Source organism: Dendrobium catenatum, unplaced genomic scaffold, assembly GCF_001605985.2.
Source record: "Dendrobium catenatum unplaced genomic scaffold, ASM160598v2 fragScaff_scaffold_72, whole genome shotgun sequence".
In the NCBI taxonomy this organism is placed as follows: Eukaryota; Viridiplantae; Streptophyta; class Magnoliopsida; order Asparagales; family Orchidaceae; genus Dendrobium; species Dendrobium catenatum.
The window spans coordinates 193,430-215,251 of NW_021318534.1; the positions used below are offsets into that span (position 1 = coordinate 193,430).

Consider the following 21,822-nt stretch of genomic DNA (forward strand, 5'->3'; position numbering starts at 1 on the left):
ATACAATTTAGCCATTTTTATCTGAAAAAACATATAAAAGTCATACTTAAATTTTGTTTGAGACAACTTTCTTACTGCTTCTTAAAGCTACTTTATATTAAAAAATTTTAAATTTTTACTAAAAAATTGCTTTAAAAAACAACATGAAAGCCATCACAAACAAAGCATTAATCAAATCTGACTTTGAAGTCATATCAAGTAAAGCTCACAGTTCTGCAGCCAGACTTTCATGATTTGACAGAGCAAGTTAGAGCTAAATTTTGGGCACATCATTCTGGAAAGACTTGTAGATATGTTCTGAAGAAATGATTTTGTCCCCAGATATAATACAGGCCTGGGAACTTTTATTTTATCGAGTGAACATACGCAGAGGAAGGTTCGATTTTAGGCAAAAAACTCGGTACAGGCGCGAAAAACTCGGTACAGACACTTTTTTGCCTAAAACTGAACCTTCCTCTGCATACGTTCACTGGATAGAATAAAAGTTCCAGGCCTGGAGGGTTAAAAAAGAGAACCAAATTTGGAGAGATTATTCTGTGCAGATACCGGACACAGCTTATCGTCCAGAAACCAATAAGGTGCAGAGCAATACCGAGCTCAGTACCGAGCCACGGTACCGAGTAGGGATGACGTGACGCATTTTCATTGGGCTTTGAAAGGCGTTCGATGTCAGCAGCTAATAATTTCACCCAAAATTGAGGCCAATGCTAGCATAAGTGCTGCTATACTTCCCAAACGAAATTACACAAAAGAAAAAACAAAAATAAATTTAGAACCAATTTTGTTCAGATGGTTCAATAAAAGTGATAGAGTGCGATGTGATTTTATTAGGGAAATGTGATTGTGACAGTAGCGAAGTGAACCCTACATTGATTTATTAGTGTAAATTTCTTTGGGGAGCGATTTCACTCTTCCAGAGAGGAGACAGGAGAATCGAAAATACAGAGAACTCATATGAAGAAAAAGAAGTCCCCCCTCAATCGTTTATGGGAACCTGTAAGTTCCTCCCAAGAATCAAATACAATGAAAATGTTCTGGTGATGGGCTTTGTGGACATGGAAAAACTGGCTGTGTTGAGAACAAGAATGATTGCTATTCACAAAAATGCTGCCACTACGAGGTCTGCCACTTTCCCTTCCCTTGGAAGGAAACTTGGAAGCTTTCACCCATTGAACGAGATCATAATTCATTGATGAGAACTGCAAAATATTCAAAACATAATAAAATTTGGTTGCTTGAGGTTAGAAATCATGTTTCAAAACGTAATAAAATTTGCTTAATCATGTTTTTCAAATTACAAACTTATAAAATTTTCTCAAGCCTACCCTTGAATTGCGCAAATGATCAATGAAGAGGGGCAATATGTGACCGGCCTTGCATATCGAGCTCCTTTTCACCATCTTCATTCATCTAAGCACATGAATAAGAAAAATAAGTATCTGGAAGAGGAAAAAGTATTAGGTTCGGACACCTGATGTAGAGATACGTCCGGACATCCACTAAAAATTTGACACATTGAGTGCACTTTAGTCGTGCTTTTTTTGTGCGTTTTATTTGCGCTTTAGTTTCGCTTTGACTGCGCTTTACCTGAGCTTTAGTTTCGCTTTTGGTGCGCTTGGCTTAAAGTTCCGCGGACACATTAAACATATTGAATATCCACGTGTCCACTCCATGTGTCGACATTTTATTGACGTCCGGACGTATCTCTAGGTTTGGTGTCCGGACCTAATAATTTCCCCTGGAAAAAATATGGGAGTAGAGAAATCAACACACGGGATTTTCTTAATTAAGTTTAGGCAACATTATGGCAATATAATTAAAGGGTTTGGTTCACTGATATTAGTTATATATTGTTATTTTACTTATATATAAGGTAATGGTTGCTTAAGGAATATATTTGTTTTGTGTTTACTAAAAAGATACAAATATTGGCGAGTTTAAGAGGTTGAACCTTTGACTTGGGAAGGGCCCTTGAAAGCTTTCCCATTTTGAACTAGGACATCAAAATTCATTGACGCCAATTGTGAAAGATTCTGCATGGAAATCTCAGAAGTCATCTTCAAGCTGAATGGTAAGGAAAAAAAAATGTATATGACAAGGTTAACTTCATTAAACAAATAAATTACCTTGAACGAAAAATTGAGAGAGGCAAGATCTAGTCTGACTTTTGCGTCAAACTTCATTTCATTTTTTTGATCAACCTGAAAATAACAAAATACAACAACAATAACATCAAACCTTTGTTCCACTATGTGGGGTCGGCATTGAAAATAACAAAATAAATAAATAAATAAATAGATAAAGGACAGGAACAGAGAGGCAAAAGGAAAGACGACAACAAACATAAATTAACTATTTTTTTTTACTTTTATTGAATTTTAAAGCATGACAATGAGCTCTCATCTATTCAAGGCAAAACAATATACAAGAAATGCCCCTTTGAACACCAGCATGTAATAGTTCAATTGGTTTTGAATTATATATATATAGAGAGAGAGATTTGGCCCTTAACCGATAATTCCCATTCAGAAAGACAACATAATTAGCATCTAATTAGCCATTTTTCAGCATTTTTAGAAGTGCTGAAAACCAAAACCATTGAAATCTACACAAAGCGATATGGTCTGTTGACCTTCTATATACTTGAGAAAAGGATAAGTAAAAGATTGGAAGTTATTTAAAAGATTATTTAATAATTATTAGGTTATGAATATTACTTTTAATTTTAGTAATATATAGAGAGATAAGTAAATATAATTAAAAAATTCAATAACATAAGGCAATTAAGATGTTAAGTAATATTTAAAACCGAGTAAGAGAGTTTGTGAATTATTTTTATTGGCGTTAATCATATCGACAACAGAGTAAGAGCGGAACTTTAAAACATATGAACAAGGTGAGTATCATGTCTTTTATTTACAGTAATGATTTTGCTTTCTCTTAAATTAAATTCATTGAAATATATTTTTCATATTTATTTAGTTATTGTTGCAAGTTAAAAGATGTTTTTATTTTCTCAGTGTTCAATGATTGCTCCTATTGGTATTTGGTATGGACGATAAGTGATTTTTTATTCACATTTTTCATAGAAAGTAAATGAATGATATATGAATGAATTGGTTAAGATAGTTATGCTTGAATGTGCATGCTGACTAATAGAGCACACTGCTTATAGTATTGGCTGGGGACGCATTGTACCAATAAGATTATGAAAAAGAAAAAGTAAATGAAAAAGGAGTATTTTCATTGATATTATATTTAGATGGTGACTCATGTGATAGTTGTATTATTTAAGAGAAAGGATATAAAGATATAATATCTTCATCACATTGAAGGTCATGAAATGAATGATTAACTAGAATTACTTTAGTATTTAAATTGAGCATGCATATTATTCATGATTCCTTGTGTTACTATACTCACTAAGTTATTTTATGACTTACCCTTTTCATTGAAAAACATTCGCATGTATAATTCAATTAACTAAAATGAGTAAAAAGAGAAGAGAATGTATATCATTGACGTGGCGCAACAGAAGAAAGATATTTATAATATTTTATTTTGTTTCAAATTTTGAGATTTTAGTAGCTCTTTCTATGTATTGGAAATAGTGAATAATTGAAAATTTTAATCAACCGTTCGATCGTTTGTTTCCAACTCGTTAATTCGAGCCTCCGGCATAGGTTGTGACACGTAGCTTACCTTGGGAAATTAATTTTAAACAATAATATTGTCAAATAGCATACTAAATCCTGGAAATTGCTAGGTGGCAATGTTATCAACTCTAACCCTTGATGCAGCGTTGTCTATCTGTTCCAATGCAAGATGAAAGAATCTAGGTGTATTGATTTAATGCGTTTCAAAATAATCAAGAACTGGATCTTAAGACAAGCTTTTGCAATAAATTCACATAACTAAAAAAGACTAACTTATACGAACATTGCTCACAGGGTCCATGTCTAAGTTAGCATTATATGCATTTGAGGTAAAGTCACCGGAGCTTTCATTGTCTTCCATTTGGCAAGTACTAGGTGGATGACGTGATATAAAGTAACTTGTGTCATCTGCACCTTCAGGATGTGGGATAAAAGCAGCCTGCAAATGGTAACAGCAGATTCATTAAATGAAAATACAAGCACTAATTAAAATGATACACCTCACCTCATACAATGAAAGGAAAAAACCTACGCTAGATATTGTTAATGCTGCTTATATTTCCATGCCAAATGCTTTTGCAAGAAGGCAAATGGCCTAAATACAGCGCTTTAACTCATTTGTAGCATAAGATATTACCAATAATAGCACATTTGCTGCATTTAGACATGCAACTAGATTTGTAAATGAATCGATAAGCTTGTTAATTTATTTTCTTACTAAATTTGGGTCGAGTTTGAACATGACCATAGTTTTAAAATATTGTTCAAGCTTATTTATTGATTTTCTTATCAAGCTCAAGTCATAATTGAGCTTTAATTAAGTTTAACTAATCATATGCTTGATAGTAATGATTTAAACATATAACCTAATTGCTATTTATAATTGGATTTATGATTTTAATAAAAATTGACATAGTTCATTATGTATTAGTTAAGTTGTTTGGTCGAGTATAAATACTAATAAGAAAATATTCCAATCTACATATCTAGCTATTTATTTGATATTTTCATCAAAGGACTATTTTGAAATTTTTTGTTTCCAGGGTTAAATTTCAAAATAGTCCCCCAACTATTTGTGTATGTCCATTTTAGTCCTAGATCATAACGTTGCTCTAATTTAGCCCCTCAACTATAATGACAGTGGGATCAGAGGCACTATATAAAATTTGGACATTGAGATTTGAGTTGCAGAACAGAATCACAGGAAACAGAATTTTACACGAGAAAATTTGAAGAATAGTAAGATGTGGATTTGATAGTAGGAACAGCCTTGAGAGCAGACAATGGAGCTCAGGTTTGCAAAATGGAAATTGCAAAAGAAGAAATAGAAAGAGGACACCCTCAATTTGAAGTAGACCCATAAAAATACAAACAAGAAGATTAAAATTTATGCAAGCTCGCCCATTTGTATGGACAAACTGAAGAAAGATGAATTGTTAGGAAACCAGACTTACGGAAAACTTTTATCAATTATTTTGAGTTGGTAGATTTTCTGTTCCTTTGAATAAGAGAATCCAAAACAAAGGTAATTCTCGAAGGGGCAAAGACCTTAAAAAAAGGATATCCACAGAATTCAAGAACTGAGTTAAGTTTTTATTTCAAAACAAGTACTCCTCATAATCAAACAATCAATAACCCATGCATGGCTTCATTTATGGAATAGAACGAGCTACCCCTCCCACAAAACTGCCTAGACTATTTAAGTCATGAGCTTTTGGCCTGTTGCTCCCCATAACGATTCAATTTTGACAAAAACATATCAACTAAGTAAACTGTTTTTATGCTCTACTTCTATTGAAGAGAATGTAAAACACTATGCTAAAAATATATGAATAAAATTTCAAGAATTTCACAGCATCTTAGCAAGACATCAAGTCAAAGGGACATAAAAAAGACTTATGTAAGAAAGATGCCAAAAGTGATATGACTTGTTCTTGAAAATTAAAAAAGTTAAGTCTTAATTGTAGAGCTTGCTCAAAAATTTTCTAACCCAATTTTATTGGTGAAGATGAGGATCGGCAACTCTACCACACATTTTGGGAATTCACATAGGCCAAACTAGTTTGTGAAAGGAAATGGGCGGGAAATAGTTTCTTCCCATCAACAGAGCCAGGGCTTAATCTCAAATAAATTGCGAAGATGAAAAATAGTTTGATGTAGATTAGACACAAGTGGCAACTTCACAATCATTTTCTGTACAGACCTTCTGCAGCGCTAGATTCTCCCAATCAATTTCTTTGAAAAAAGGATGCACTTTCACCTGAAAGAGCAATAGCAAAATGAATATCTTAGTATTAAACTATGGTTAATTCCACATAACAACTTAAAAACTCATAGAAGAATGTTGTTGCAAATATTAGGATTACCTCTGATGCGCCTTTAGCGCCAAGTCGTAGGTTTGGCTCTTGAACAAGTAATCTGCAGTAAATGAGTTCCATACTTATATTTAGTAATATTTGATAAAATAACAACTTTTCATGATCCCATATTAAATATTCAAAGTGAATGTGAAGCTCTTCAGAGCCCCAAGTGTACTTCACACTTAATTTGGTTGCTGTTTTTGAGTAGTCATAAACCTAAGTTTCAATAACCTTGCATTAATCTAAATATCCAAATAATCATAAAAATAATTACCACCGCATACTCATATCACGTGTTTTGGTGTCTTAATGATTGAGAAATGGGTATGAAAGAAGTGTGATTTAAGTTAAAAAGGAATGGACAAAACTGCAAAGAGAAAAGAAACGTAAGTTAAAAAATATAATATTCTTCCTCTGTAACACAATCGAGCAACTTCCTAATATTATTATCATTGAAAATATTAGAGGAACATCTTTTAACAATTCTCAAGCGCATCTTTTTTATCATGTCGAGGAATAATCCAAGTGTTATGATCAAAATGATGTTAATTTTATTTTGTTTTCTATCCGTAATGCACAACAAAAATGACTGCAATAAGCACATATTATTGATCCCTATATCTATCATACTTGAAGTTAAATCCTGAAACTAAATAAAAGTATCATACTATCATTTGGACCCAAGACACATGGAAAAAGCCTAATCATACATGGAAGATTTGATTATTAAATAAGATGCCAACTTGGATAAGGCTACCGAGCATCAAAAGACTTGGGAACTGATTGGTTTACTATGTTTCGGCTTAGGTTAGTTGAACCCAAATCAACAATGAATTACTGGTTGAAGGCCACAAAAAGATAAGAGGTTGAAGAGGTTAAGTCCCAATAAAAAAGTTACAATACCTACCTAAAAAAGCATGATCAAAATTTATTATATTCAAATAGATTATTTCCTCAAAAGGCTTTGCTTGATGTCATGGCTCCTCATCAGGTCTGTATCAATGTATGTATGTATATTTTAGACGGACACTTAAGCACTCATTTTCCTTATTTTCAAACCTATAAGCCCACCAGTTGATAGTAAAGGTTGTAAGAAGCTCAAACCATATGTTCAAGAAGAGAAATCAAAGGCTGGAAGCTAGGTTTGAGAGGTAGAAATCTGATCTTTCAAGTTATTTTCTGGCGAATCGACTTAAGCCTTAGGTATTTCATGAGAAGTGATCATTTTGAGGTTGTTTTTTATTTGAAATTTAAGTAGGTGACAGAAAATACTACGTAAATTGAGGAAATTATTGGTTTCTTAGATTTTGTTAAAAGGACCAAAGTCTGAGGGTGATGAGCAAGAGGAAAACAGTTATGGAGTCAATATGTAATACCCAAACCAAGGTCATGTGATGTAAGCAAGCAATACCCATATTTGGGCAATTAAAGGTGGGCTGAAATTGGCTTAAGGGCCTTGGCCCATTGAGGTGTATTGCTGTTTGGTGTTTGGAAAGAAGTGGGATGGGGAGCTGGCTGCTTGTCTGTTCGGTTCCCTTGCTTTGCCCGTGGATTGCATGTTCGGCTCCCTTATTTTTCCCGTGGATTGCCTGTTCAGCTCCCTGGCTGTTTGTTCGGTTCATGCATATATTTATGGCTGGTTTCTTTTGGCTATTGGGCTCCCGACGTGAGTAACTGCTGACTTTTTTCTTCTCTTTTTTGATTGGGTCATTGGGGCGGCTAAGTGGTTGTTTGGCTCCCTTTCTTCTCCTATATATTTGGGTTGTTTGCAGTTGTTTTAAGGATGAAAAATGTGATAATTTTTTGGAAAGAAAACCTGAGGGTTTTTTCTTTGATTGCTTGCGAGCTATGTTCCCCGTTCTCTTCTCCTCTCTTGATTTCTTCTCAGGTTTCTAATCTCTTTTTTTCTATCCGCAAGTTCCACCTCATATGTATCTTTCTTCTGAATCAAAGAAAAGCGGTGTTTTTATGTTCTAAAATTATGTTTATCGTGAGTGGTAATTATTGTCCGTTCTAAAATATATAAAAGTTTAAAACGTGTTGTTTGTCCTTTTATTTGTTATTATTAGGTTTTGTGTCCTATCTATTGTGTTAATTTTTAATGTTTTGTCAATTTTGAAAGGAATACGCTAGTTTGTTTGCAATCTTAGTTTTCCCATATTTTTGATTGCATCATCATGTATCATGAAGAATTCGAAGAAGACGAAGCGGAAGAATAAGCTTTCATTACTTGGAGCACGTGAGGATGAAAATGTTGAAGGGTCATGTCGTTTCGACACTTAAGGTCGTGCGAGAAGTCTGAATCGACTGCGATGCTTCTTTCACTTGGGTCGCAAAAAACGAAGCAAACGAGTCGATTCAGTCAAAGGGATTATACTATCCTATAAATTAGGATTGAGAGGGAGAGACGAGGGAGACCAAAAGAGTGAGAGCAGAAGCAAGGAAAAAGGATCAAACGAGCGGCGAGCACATACATTTTGGAAAGGTAAGATTAAAATTTATAAGTAGTGATTTATTTTGTAAATAGTAAATACTAATAAGAAAGTTTAATCTAATTTCTATAATTTAGAAAATATTAAAACTAAATATTAGTTTTGAGTATGATTATACGAAGAGCATAATTAAATTCGTATATAAGATTTTAAATTAGATAGGGAATAAATTAAGCTTATATTATATTAAATCATAAATTAGATTTATAAGAATAAATACTTGATAAGTTAAAAAATAACTTGTATAGAGAATGAGAGTATATATAATTATTTAATTAAAGCAAGAAGCTATTAAATATAAAAAGTTCTAAAAAAAAGAAAGTACAAATTAATAATAATTAAGTTATAATTTTATTCATATTTAAATGGTAAAGTGAGGAGAACAAATTTTAAATTAAAAATGAGAAGTATTTAGGTATATTTAATAAGCAATTAGAGAGAGAAAAAAAGAAATTTATTTGGTATAAAAATAAAAATCATAAAAATAATACTTAATATTATAATTGTTAGATTCATAAATTTATGAGAGTAAAAATTAATAATAGATTTAGATAATATTCCAAGTATAACAATGAGAATGTATTTATATAGGATTTAAGCTAATGGTGATAGAGGGATGATTAAAGTAAATTGTTAAGACATCCCATTTCGAGGTAAGTATCATGTCTTTTATTTACAGTAATTATTTTGCTTTCTCTTAATTTAAATGCATGGAAGGATATTATTCATATTTGTTTAGCTATTGTTGTAAGTTAAAACATATTTTTATTTTCTCATATTCAATGATTGCTCATATTGGTATGGACGATAAGTGGTATTTAGTGAATTCAAATTTTTCATTGAAAGTAAATGAATGATATAAGAATGAAATAATTAAGATAGATATATTTGCATGTGCATGTTGACTGATGGAGCACACTCCCTTATAACACTGACTAGAGATGCAATGTACCCGTGCACTCAACGTTTAAAATTGCACAATAAAAGGCGCGCCTCAGCGCAATTTGGTCCATTTAAGCTTCAAAACCCATGCAATAAGTTCAGTTTATGAGGCTTACGCCTCAAGTTTACTGAGGCGGACGCGCCTTGCCTCATATATTTAAGGCGCTGCCTCTAAAAAAATTAACCTAAAGTTTTTTTTTTCAGTTCGGACCCCCAGTTGCCGATGTTGACCCCAATACCAGTGTCGGGATCGAGTCGACCGCGCAAAGTGAATTTCGAAAGCAAAAGAGCTCGAAATCGCGCAAAAACTCACCCGACGTGCGTCGACCGAAAACCCAAAATTGACGGGGGTCGCCAGTCGGCGAAAAATTAAATTTTGAGCACGCGAGTTAAGACGACGACTTGTGAAAGCGGCGACGCGGCGAAAAAACTCAATGCGAGATAAAGAAAATTATTATTTTTATAGTGCAATTTAATTAAAAAAATTAGAAAAGAGAGAAAGAGAACCTTTTTAAATAAAAAAGGAATTTCTTTTAATAAAAAAAAAACAAAAATGCCCTAAATACCCACTTAACCTCATAACTCCTCACTCCCTCACACTCTCACGCCACTCTCACGACACTTTCATGCCTAGAGCCGCCCCCTCATCTCCTCTCTTGCGATTCTCCAACCGGTCGGCCACCATCCTCCCTCCAAGAGCCAAGGTAACTCCTCTTTCTTTCTCTTCTTCTTCTTCTTCCTCCATTCTCCATTCTCTCTCTTCTTTTTCTTCCTTCCTTCTTCTTCCCCTTCTCCATTTTTCTTTCCACTTCATCTTCCCTCCATGTTTCCTTTCATTTTCTTCCATTTTTCTCTTCCCCTCTCTTCTCCTTCCTCTCCTTCATCTTCTTCTTCTTCCTCCAACCTCTATTTCTCTAAACCTACAAAACCCTAATTTTATTTTCTTTTTTATCTCCACATCCACTCACCAAACCACCCACATCTCTTCATAAAAAATGTTCCTACACATATCCTACACCCATCCAATAAAAAAATTTTCACCATCCCTCATTTTCTCTCTTTAACCTAGAGAGAGAAAATTTTCTCTCTCTAGAATGAGAGTAAAATTTCTTCATGAATGGCTTTATCTCCACCCCAAGCATTTCTCCTCTCCATCACACCTCCAAATTCCTTCCATAGAGAGAAAAATTTCCCTTCTCTCTTTCTATCTCCAAAAATTAGAGAAAGAGAGATTCTCTCTAATCTCACCCCCCTAATCTCCTACACACCCTAAGCATCTTCCACCAAAAAGTCCTCTCTTTCCCTCTCTTTTCCTCTCTTTCTCTCTCTAAAAAGAGAGCTCTCTTCCCCTTTTTCTCTCTCTAGCTTTTGTTTTAAATAAAAAAAAGATATGATTAATTAAATTGCACAAAATATTTAAAAAAAAAATTTAAATTGTGTATCGCAGGTTTCTCATCGTCGCCCCATCTGTCGTCGCCGCCTCGATTACTGCACATCCAAGGTAAAAAACCCGACACTAGTATTTTACATTTCTATGCATGAAATAACTACTCGTGACCGTTTTTTTTAGCGGGCGAAGAAATTTAAGTACCCGTGACGCTCTGAGCGAGCGGGGAAATTCGTATGCATGAAACTTAAGTACCCGTGACTGCTTTTTTAGCGGGCGGGGAAATTTGTTATTTATAGAAAAATTATTTAATTAAGTACCCGTCACTGTTTTTAGGCGGGGAAAATGATATACTTTAAATCTATGCTCAAAGACCCCGTGACCGCTTTTTTTAGCGAGCGGGGATTGAAACTGCGGCGGCGGTGTCACCCGACACCTACTGTTACTGCCTTTCTTGGCATGCGGGAAGGCCTTACACACTCCGATGCAGCCCCCTACGCGGAGACTACGCCGGAGTGCTGCCAAAATTTTCAGCAAAACCTATAACTTAGAAAATTTAAAAGAGATTTAAAATCCACTTAAAAGTTTTAAGTTAACAAAAAAAAATACACGACACCCTAGGCTCCCGACACTGGAAAACAAATACAAAAGAAATATAAATCAATGTGAAATGCAACATACAGTGAGTCTTAAAGGGAATTAGTTGTTCGCCAATAGGTAGGAATCAAGCCCCTTCCTCTTAACTCATGACTTGCACACCTAAGTCCCTCACCAAAAACTCCTTACAAAAATGGGATGGGAAGAAATGAGTTGAAACCCCCTCTTATTTATAACATTGAGTTTGAATTACCTGTGGGCCCCACCAGCCTAGGATCCTTTGCTAAAGGACGGAGAAGGTACACCTGCAGGCCCCATCTACTTAGGATCCTAAGATGCCATTTCGAGGCTCTGACATTGGATTCCTAGAGTATTCACTAGCAGGTGAAATACAAGCGTAAATACGAAAGTAAATACAAACGTAAATACACCCCGATACGGTTAGTAATTATCTTAAGGGAGGGGGGTAAAAGTAAAAGTAAAAAAATTTACCTTTCCTACAAGATGTTTTTGTGATCATCGTAAACACGTAGGAATCCCCGCACATCCCCGGTAATTTTCTAAAAAAACTGAACCCCTTTATGAGAAGATAAAAAATGTGTCCGTCACATTGCAAGTCACGGGCACTCTGAGTTGCGTGCACGCCAGCTGTTAAAGTTAGGCGGCTCGTACAACCCGTGAACATATGTCTTCAAAAAGAGACAAAATAGTGCACTCTTATGTGTCACGGGTTGTACGACTCCTAATCAAAGTAGGCATATCACACAAAACCATTGAAAAGAGTGTCGCCTACGAGCTGAAGAATTTGATAGGTGACATGTGACAAACTCAAGCATACAAGATACAACAAGCAATAAGTGCAAATGTTTGCGGGGTTGTAGGAGACCCGATGTATGCAAAATGTCATCTACGCATACGATTTTATATAAGTACAACGAATGTGAGCACTTACGATTTGCTGAGGAAGACTCGTCATACATCCAATGTATTGACCACAAGCAAAATGTCAAATAACTACGACGAATGCAAATACTACGAACTGTCGTAAGGAACATGCTATGTCCTCAGAGTGCTACCCCTCAAACAAATAAAGAAGACTTTCAACAAGGGCAAGCTCCTACGAGACAAAAAGCAGGAGATTCGTTAGTGCACTACAATCTTCTTGCACAAATCGTGTAAGTAGCGCACGATAGTCTACCTGTACAAAGCAGAAAATAATTCAATCCACAAGCTGTTACAATCCGCCACCGGATCCGCAACTTCTATACAAGCAGACAGAAGGCGTTTCATGAATATTTCAAAATACCCTCGCACATACATTGTAGTTTGTACACACTTAGATACACTAAAAGAGGGTATACAATCAACACCGGCATGGGCCCCGGCAAGGGTGTTATTGGTACACACGTGACGTCCAGGGATGCTGCGCGGGTCGATAAGTGAATTCAAGTTCGAATCCGATTCTTCTATGCAGATCAATAGGAGTCGACAGGGTTCGAACCTTCAAACAAATATACATGGTTGTGGGGACCGATGTATTTATTTTAATACATTCATATTAGGCCTTCAAGGCCTATAATCAAAAGAATTCACTAAATAAATGTATAAAGCCTACGCGAAACCCGATCCTCTGTCGACATCCAGACAGAGTTGACAAGGTTCAATCAACAAAGAGAAATGATCCCAAACACCCTGATGATGGCCGTGTTGAATAGAAAATTTTAACTAGAGGGGTCCACTACAAAATTCAAAATGACAATCAAATATCCAAAAATCCAAAAAAATCTCAAAATTCAAAATATTTAAAATTGAAATAAATCATTTAACACTTAAAGCAAAATCCATCCACCCTCCGCAAAAAGTTTGTCGAGGTGGACAAATTCAAATATAAATTCAGCTCACAAAGAGCCAAATGCCTAGTCGAAAATATCACTAGGATTCATTCTCAATCAATTTCCTGCCAATAAGGACATGATACGTGTCCTCTAACCGGCGGTTGGCCGCCAAATGGCACCGCAGGATAAACGGTTATGACCCGGGGCCTTCTGAACCGAGTGGTTTTGCTGCCAAATGGCACTACAAAATACCGGTTATGGCCAGCGCCGATACGTTCCTTATTGGCATCAAATCCTTGAGATATGAATCAATAAGATATGATTGACATGGCACAAAGCCCTCTGTTAGATAAGGTTGATTCAAATTTGTCCCCTTAGGCAAATATCCATCCCAGGTCTACAAGGTCCCCTTGGACGAAGCAACCCATGGCTGCCGACAAGGATCCTTCTGTCAGGTTGGGTCGACTACCTCCTTTGACTAAGTAGACCAGGGACCACGATGGCCCGAGACGACAGAACCATGGGATCTTGATCGGGTCCATCATCCATTCCCCCACCATCCGCTTTAAGTGCAAGATGGTGAAATTTCAAATATTAAATATCAAACCTTCAAATTCCCAATCCAAATCTTCAAATATCCAAATCCATATGTAATGCTGCTACTATATGCCAGATACTACGTATCTCTACGTATTTGATTGACGACCTTAATTGAAAGTTCTCTCTCGTGATCGAGAGGGGTAATTAACTATAGGGGCTTGCGCCTATAGGAAACCAGAACTCAGATCATAAAGTCCTCTCAAAATGAGGGCGAAATCTCTGGGTAGTGTCTTATCTACAAACCCATCTGCCTTCCAAAATTTACCCCAGAACTTAATTCCGTTAAAACTCCCTCGCCGAATAAAAAGAAGAGCGAGCGGGGGCCGAGGCCGAATTTTCGGAGCCCACAGCCGACGTGGCGCGCCTAGTGAGATGTCGACGAGGCATCAACATTCAAACCCTGGTAAAGGTCGAATGACAGAGGCGACGTATCGATTTTCAAGTTCCAGGCTTCCAGCAAACATTCGAACTTTCAAGCATTAACTCAGGAGCAATTTCAAGCATTCTTTACTCAGTTTCTTCTAAGATGTCGTCACCCCTAAAGAGAAAGGTAACTTAATGCAATGTTTTCTATTATGTACTCCGTATTTTATGGTTATGCTATGCGTTGGTGTTCAAAGTTCCGAAGATCTTCGTATTTTATGCTTATTCTATGCGTATGCATTGGTTCTCGAAATTATGTTGAAATTTGAAACCTAAACCCTAATAAAATTTTAAGCACCGAGTAATCTATGCGTATGTTGTGCGTACGCACTGCGTATGTTGTGCGTATGATATGCGTGTAATCTGCGTGACCCTTGCTTATGTTGTGCGTACCTTCTGCGTGCGTATAATTTATTGTCATGTTTTCTGTAATGTGCGTTCTTGTGCGTATGTTATGCTTACACAATGCGTGATTAGTGCTTATGATGTGCGTACTGTATGTGTTTGTATAATTTGCTGCTATGAAATGTGGGTTATTGTGAGTATGGTGTGCGTAATATATGCGTATGTTATGCGTACACTGTGCGTGACCGTTGCTTACATTATGCGTATGTTGTGTGTTTTCTTTGCGTATCTCATTTACTTATTTATTTATTTATTTTTAAAAAATTTCAGATATATGTTCATCCAATTACCTATCGATGCTATGTTTCTTCGTTTCGATCAGTCTGTGATAACTTTGCTCAGCAAATTACTCCTGAAGTCGTGGACATATTGAAACGTTTAAAGATCATACAGTTTTTAGAATTTTCTAGGTTTGAGCAAAATGTCCCTCTTATTTATAAGCTGATCTCAAGGTGGAACATTTCAAAACAATGCTTTGTTCTAAAAGGTATTGCCATTCCTTTCATTGCTGATGAAGTGGCCCTTTTCACTGGTCTGCCAAATAAAGGAGAAGAAATATCCTGACTTTCTTTAGCACATACTTCAGTTACATCATCAGAAATTAGGACAAACATGATGGAGTTGAACAAGCAAACCCCCCCCCGAGACTATGTTAAGAACGTTTATTAAGTATTTATGTTCAAATTTACTTTTTCAACTTAACAACTTCAAAATCCCTCGGTTGCTTCAAAGAATAGCAAATAATCCAGATGATTTTTTGTCAATAAACTGGGCTAGTTCAATTACGAAATTTTTAGTTTGAGAGTTTAATAAGACCTCTTCCAAGATTTCAAATAATAAGCCAGCAGGTTACATCAACGATTTTGTACTTCTACTAATTGTGAGTGCTAAGTGCTAAATTCATTCAAAATTTTATTGGCTCAATATGAGTGCTAAAATTTTCTTTCATCTTATGCAGATTTTGTTCATGGAGCATACTTCTTTTCATTCTCCTATGTATGCTGACAAAATGTTCCATTTTTTACGATGGGCCGATGATATTGTATATACTACATAGGTGATCACTAACTTATTTGCTAATATAAAGAAAAGTCAGATTTGTAATGTCCTCCAGGCAGTTTCTCAGGCTGAAATGGATATGGTTAATGTCGAGAAATATCCATCAGACAGCCCTCCATCCCCTGATTCCCCTCATGAAATATTCACCCATCAAAACATCCCCCCCAATCTCCCCATCATACCCCACCTCGTCAGCAAGACCTCCATCAATCTCCTCAGCAACCACACTTAAGTTTTTCTGCTGAAGCACTTGAATCCCTACAAGAAAGAATAATCAAATCCTGCCAAAAAACATGCAGAAAACTTTTTCTTGAATTTGAAGATAGGCTGAGCAGAAAGTTTGAAGACCTAACTGAAAGAGTTGAAGTTATGGAGGTCAAACTCAATAATTACATTGATCAGAGCAAAATACCAACTCAGAAAAGATCTGTTAGCTACTCTTCATCTTCCAATAAACAAACAAAAATCATATATCCCTCCCCACAGCCCCAATGAATCAATCCCCAAAAATGAGTCAATCCCATCCAAAAAGGAGCCAATCCCAGCAGAAATGCAGCTTATTCCATATACAAATCCAAAAGAACCAATCCTAGTAGATGACATTCAGATAAATCCTATAATTCCTGTTTATGCAATTGAAATAGAAAATTAAAAAAGTCTGCTGAGTTTTAGTTCTGAGAAGAGAAATTTTATTTATGAATGTTTGAAGAAGTACAATCGAAGGTAAAAAAATTGCAACTTATTTTATGTTTGAATATTTTTATGCGTATGGTATGCGTGAGTTATGCGTATGATATGCGTTACTTATGCTTATTGTATGCTTATTATACGTGTATGTTATGATATGCGTATTGTATGCATATGGTATGCTTATGTTATGCGTATGATATGCGTATTTTATGCTTATGATATGCGTATGGTATGCTTATGCAATGCGTATTTAATTTATTTATTTTTTTTTTGTGCAGGGACGATATTATCTTATTTGTTAGTAACATTCTTATTTGCAGAGCTGAAAATGACGAGTTATTAAGCGACAATTATTTATGCAATGAACATGTAGATCTTTTTGTCATTTTGTTAGATGAGAAGTGTAACCTTATGCCTGACAAGTACCATAAATTTCTATACATCTCTCCACTCTATTGGGTTAGTAACTTAGTATTCAATTAATCAGTTTAACTATTGGATTAGTAACTTAGTATCTATTTCTTAGTTTTTACATAGTTACATACTTACATTTATTACTTGCACTTGCAGAATAACAAAGGGATAAATTAGCCAAATTGCAAATCGACCATATAATCGAGCTTTCTGTTTCTTCAAACAACATTTTATTACAGCCAATCATTGAATCCTCGCACATTACCCTGCTGGTTGGTTTGCTGAAAGAACAAAAGTGAAAATTTTATGACTCGTTGCCCCACCGTGTCAAAGAGCATAGGCTTGTTGTTCCAAAAATCGTAAGTGTTGGATGAACATGAACATAAAAATGCACTCACTAAAGCCAAAAAAATAACCAAGTTTATTTACAACCACTCTTGGGTTCTAGCTCTTATATGAAAGTTTTCAAAGAAAGAAATTCTAAGGCTAGCCGCAACAAAATTTGCCACCGCTTACTTGACCTTAGAGAGCATGCTGGATGCTAGGCAACCTTTAGAGGTTATGTTCACATCTACACAGTGGTTGAGTTGTGCTTGGGCGAAGAAGGCTGAGGGAAAAGAGATTAGAAAGATTGTTTTAAATGACAGATTTTGGCTAAGTGTCTTATATGCCATTACAACCACTAGACCTTTAGTTCATGTTTTAAGGATGGTGGATGCTGAAAAGAAGTCTGCAATGGGTTTCATTTACAATGCTATGGATGAAGCCAAAGAGATGATTGCCTCCAACTTAGGAGGCAGTGAGGGAAGCTTTAGGGAAATTTGGAATATTATTGATGATAGGTGGGAACTACAGCTTCACCGACACTTGCATGCCGCTGGCTACTACCTAAACCCTCAGTATCAATATGCAGAGAACAAGTCTACAAACCCTGAAATAAAGTTGGGATTATATCATTGCATGGATCGTCTAATAAGTGATGCAACTGAAAGATCAAATGCTGACTTGCAATTGGTACCTTTTAGGAATAAAGAAGGTTTTTTTGGATTACAATAAGCAAAAGATACAATTGCCAAACGATCTCTAGTTGAGTGGTGGATTCAATTTGGTGATGGGACTCCAGAATTACAGCGTTTTGCTGTGAAAGTTTTGGGCTTGACATGCTCATAATCTGGTTGTGAAAGAAATTGGAGTACCTACAACCAAGTACATACAAAGAGGAGAAATCGCTTGTCGACATTGAGGATGAACTCACTGGTGTACATTATGTACAATAGGACACTCAGAGATAGAAATTTGAAAAAAAAAAGGATTAATGGATGATGAAGATCCTTTGCTTTGCGATGATGTGACATCTGATGATGAGTGGTTTGTAGATGATGAAGTTGAAGTGATGCCATCTGAATTACAAGATGAAGATTTAAATGTTGATTTCTTTGATGGTCTTAAAGCATCCACATCCACCACAACTCAAGAACAAATCAAAAAATATATATAAATAATATAGTTTTCTTTTCTTAGACTTTTATTAAGGTATTACACTATTATTCATTATGATATTGTTCAAAAATATTTATGGAAGAGGAAGATAACTAATAATGAGGAAGAAGAAGCTGATTGGGAGATATTGGACTCTATAGGAGAGGGGAAAGAGGAGAGAGCAGTTCATCATAATGATGATTCAAATGAAGACCCCCTTAGTGATGACTGATGAGTGATGATTGATGACAATGCTAATGACTGATGAGTGATGACAGTGCTGATGACTAGTGAGTTCTTATGTGATATGTCTCCCTTACTTATTCTCAAATATGTGATAAATAGCATGTTTATGTTATATATATTATTTACTCATTAGTATATACAAAATTTATTATTTTATGTTTACGCAATTTTTTGATTTTGAGGCTTACGCCTCGTCTCACGAACGAAAAACGCCTCAATACCCGAATACGCAATTTTAAACCTTGTGTGCACTTAAATAGAAAAGGTTATAGAAAAAGAAAAAGAAATGTAAAAGGAGTACCTTCATTTGTACTAATTTAGGCATGTTTCCTGTAACGGTTATATTATTTATGAGAAAGAAAAATATATGAAATATGCATAACATTAATGAACATCTTTACAATATTTAATTAGAATTACCTTATATTTTGAAATGAGCATGCATATTATTCTCAATGTCTTTTATTACTGTAATGTAGAAGCATGATATGCTCATCGAGTTTTTTTATGACTCACTCATACAGTCAGTCATATATTTACAAATGAATACAAGTATTATTCAAATAATTAAAATGAGTAAAAGATGAGAGAATGTGTATCGTTGGTGTAATGCTTCGAGAGAAATGTATTTATAGCATTTGATTTTAAATTTTTTAGATTTTAGTGGCTCTTTCTGTATATTGGAATTAGTTAGTTAGTAATTGAAAATTTAATCAGCCGTCTGACCGTTTGTTCCCGCCTTATTAATTCGAGCATTCTGGCCGGATCGTAACACCATCTACTATTGGATAAGAGATATCGATCTCTAGTATAGAGAGAAAATTATACTCAAGTCCATTGCTTATAAACTCCCTACAATATGCTATTGAACTTTTATGCGAAATATAGTAGATATTTCTTCATATTGAGCATATTGGTAGTTTATCTTATGTTTTTAGAAGTTTAATTTAGTGAACATGTTTACACAATAAATGGTCATTATATACTCTTTTCATAAAATATAAGTCTCATGATATATCATGCATATTCAAGTAAGTGGATGTTACTTTCACATGTTGTCATATTTAATGCCTTGGAATATATCTAGTGCACTTTTTTAAATTATATATATATATATATATATATATATATATAAATGCAATGCTTACAAATCATGACATTTTGGTCATTCTAAACTCACTTTTCATAAAATATAACTCCTATTTCTTTCTTTTTTCATCATTTTCATTTTTTTGTTGTATTCATGTATGAAGTTACATAGATAGAAGCATAGTTATTCACACTTTTGTTTGTTTTTGTCTTGGGAAGACAGAGAAGTTTTCAAACTAGTACGTACTCTATTATTATCTTTAATTAATGCAACATGCAACTTTCAAGGACTAGCACCTAATACACAACATAAAAAATACATAAAAGATAAAATAAATTAAGCATAGTACATAACATAAGACTGGCAGGAAGATGAAAGGATACTAGTTCAAACCTATCAATTATGTCTTTGGCTTCTGGCGACATATCATCAGGAATGTGTGGCCATGGAATTTTTCTGTTTAAAATGTTGTCAAAGATCATCTGTACATAAAAAAAAAAATTAGTCAAATATAAGAACAAAAGCATTAACACTACATGAGTAGGGAAGAAATAGCAGATATCAATGACAAAATAATAAGCACAAACAAATAAGATGAACTGACAAAACTAGCTAACCAGAATGATAATGTACAATATTGACAAAATGTGAAAGAGGCCATCATCAATTATCCATGAAAGGATGAACAATGCGCAGAAGTTAAGAGTGCAAAGATCTGCCTATGAATCTTCTGCAAATGTTGCTAGTACATGGAAACTGCTACCTCCGTGAGACTCTTAAGAGTTGACCGGTCTATAATGAATTTTATATTTGGGAAGAATTTGGTTTGATGAAATTAGAAGAAACAATGAATCCTATGGAATTCACTTCTTAGTCTTTGAAAACTATTTTGCTCTTATGAACAATTTTTCTCTCAGTTTATTGCAGACTAACCTAATTTGCTCCAATTTGCTACTCTGTTTTGTGCTATACATCAAAATAAAATAAAAAAAGACCACTAAAAACTTCCCTATTAATGGTTCTAAGACAATAATTATTACCCTCATGAATGTACTAGGTGCATTGAAAGTCCAAAAGGCATGACCATCCATTCATGAAAACCATCAAGTATTTTGAATGTTGTTTTTCATTCATCTCAAAGTTTTATTCAAATTTAGTGGTACTCACTCCTTATATCAATTTGGGAGAAAACAAACTGCCCAAAAATAAGATCAAACATGCCATCCAAAATAATGATGAATTATTTATGATTCTACTATTTATGCTCATTCTCACAAGCAATCTTTATTAAGAGTGAGTACAATTGCGACATCACAAAGACTACGGCTCTCCCAGAGAAAACCTCTCTTAAGAAGCTCATCTACACATTAGTTTAATTTTTTTGGCTTACTTAGGTTCATTTTATAGTGTGGGAGATCGGCTAATTTTGAACCTCGGATTAAGTCTATAGCATTTTGCATTTGCCCTTTGGGACGAGCTTGTTAAGTAACCCCTTACATGATATGTCACTAAACTCACTAAACAAATCAAATACCACAATGTGTATGTGAGTCTCAATGAGGTTTGGGTTAACTATTTTACATGCAAAAGATTCAAAGCGGTCAAACCTTAGAATTCTCTCTTCAGGTTCTTAACTGCTATTTTGTCAACCCTATATTTTGAATGATCAAAACTACCTCATTTCTAATGAGTGGGGTACCTTTTGATGAATCAATTATAGACTCTCCTAAGGGTTGACCGATCATGATCAATTGAATTTGGAATACTTGTTGTGATTGGGTGCTGTTTCGATTTTAGAATTTTTCTTGTGAGCGGTGCTTGATACAGATTTTTCTAGTAGCTTCAGCAAATTGCCTATTTCCTCCTGATGTTAGAATACATAAGAATTCCTTCTGCCATAGTCACCTAATAATATGTAGTATATCACACCAAATATTATCTTCATAGTCACATATTTTGATAGGCAATAAGCATCCGTTATCACAAGCAGTGAAGTGTAGTTGACCTAGCTCACATGGAAAGGTCGCTATTGTGGTTCAAATTTTAGATTGGGTATGAGTTGAAACTATACTCATGGCACTATCCCCAACAATCACTAATCTATAACTCTTTTAATTGCAAATGAAAAACCGAGTAAAGATGTTTTT

General features: G+C 34.9%; 1 protein-coding gene across 4 annotated transcripts in view; it reads right to left on the reverse strand.

The window, feature by feature from the left end:
* Window positions 1-755: 755 nt before the first annotated feature.
* LOC110104664 (probable serine/threonine protein kinase IRE4) overlaps window positions 756-21,822 on the reverse strand; it is a 50,835-nt gene continuing 29,768 nt past the window's right edge. For 2 of the 4 annotated variants that reach the window (XM_028695797.1, XM_028695794.1), the window contains exons 13-20: window positions 20,069-20,157; window positions 6,023-6,074; window positions 5,860-5,916; window positions 3,940-4,095; window positions 2,127-2,201; window positions 1,952-2,033; window positions 1,326-1,410; window positions 756-1,199 (exon numbers count right to left, since the gene is read on the reverse strand). In XM_028695797.1, coding sequence (XP_028551630.1) covers window positions 1,403-1,410; window positions 1,952-2,033; window positions 2,127-2,201; window positions 3,940-4,095; window positions 5,860-5,916; window positions 6,023-6,074; window positions 20,069-20,157 — 519 coding nt within the window. In that variant the 3' untranslated portion in view covers window positions 756-1,199; window positions 1,326-1,402. Of the gene's footprint in view, window positions 1,200-1,325; window positions 1,411-1,951; window positions 2,034-2,126; window positions 2,202-3,929; window positions 4,096-5,859; window positions 5,917-6,022; window positions 6,075-20,068; window positions 20,158-21,822 lie in introns of those variants that run through there. The other 2 variants (XM_028695795.1, XM_020833868.2) reach the window with 2 other exon arrangements.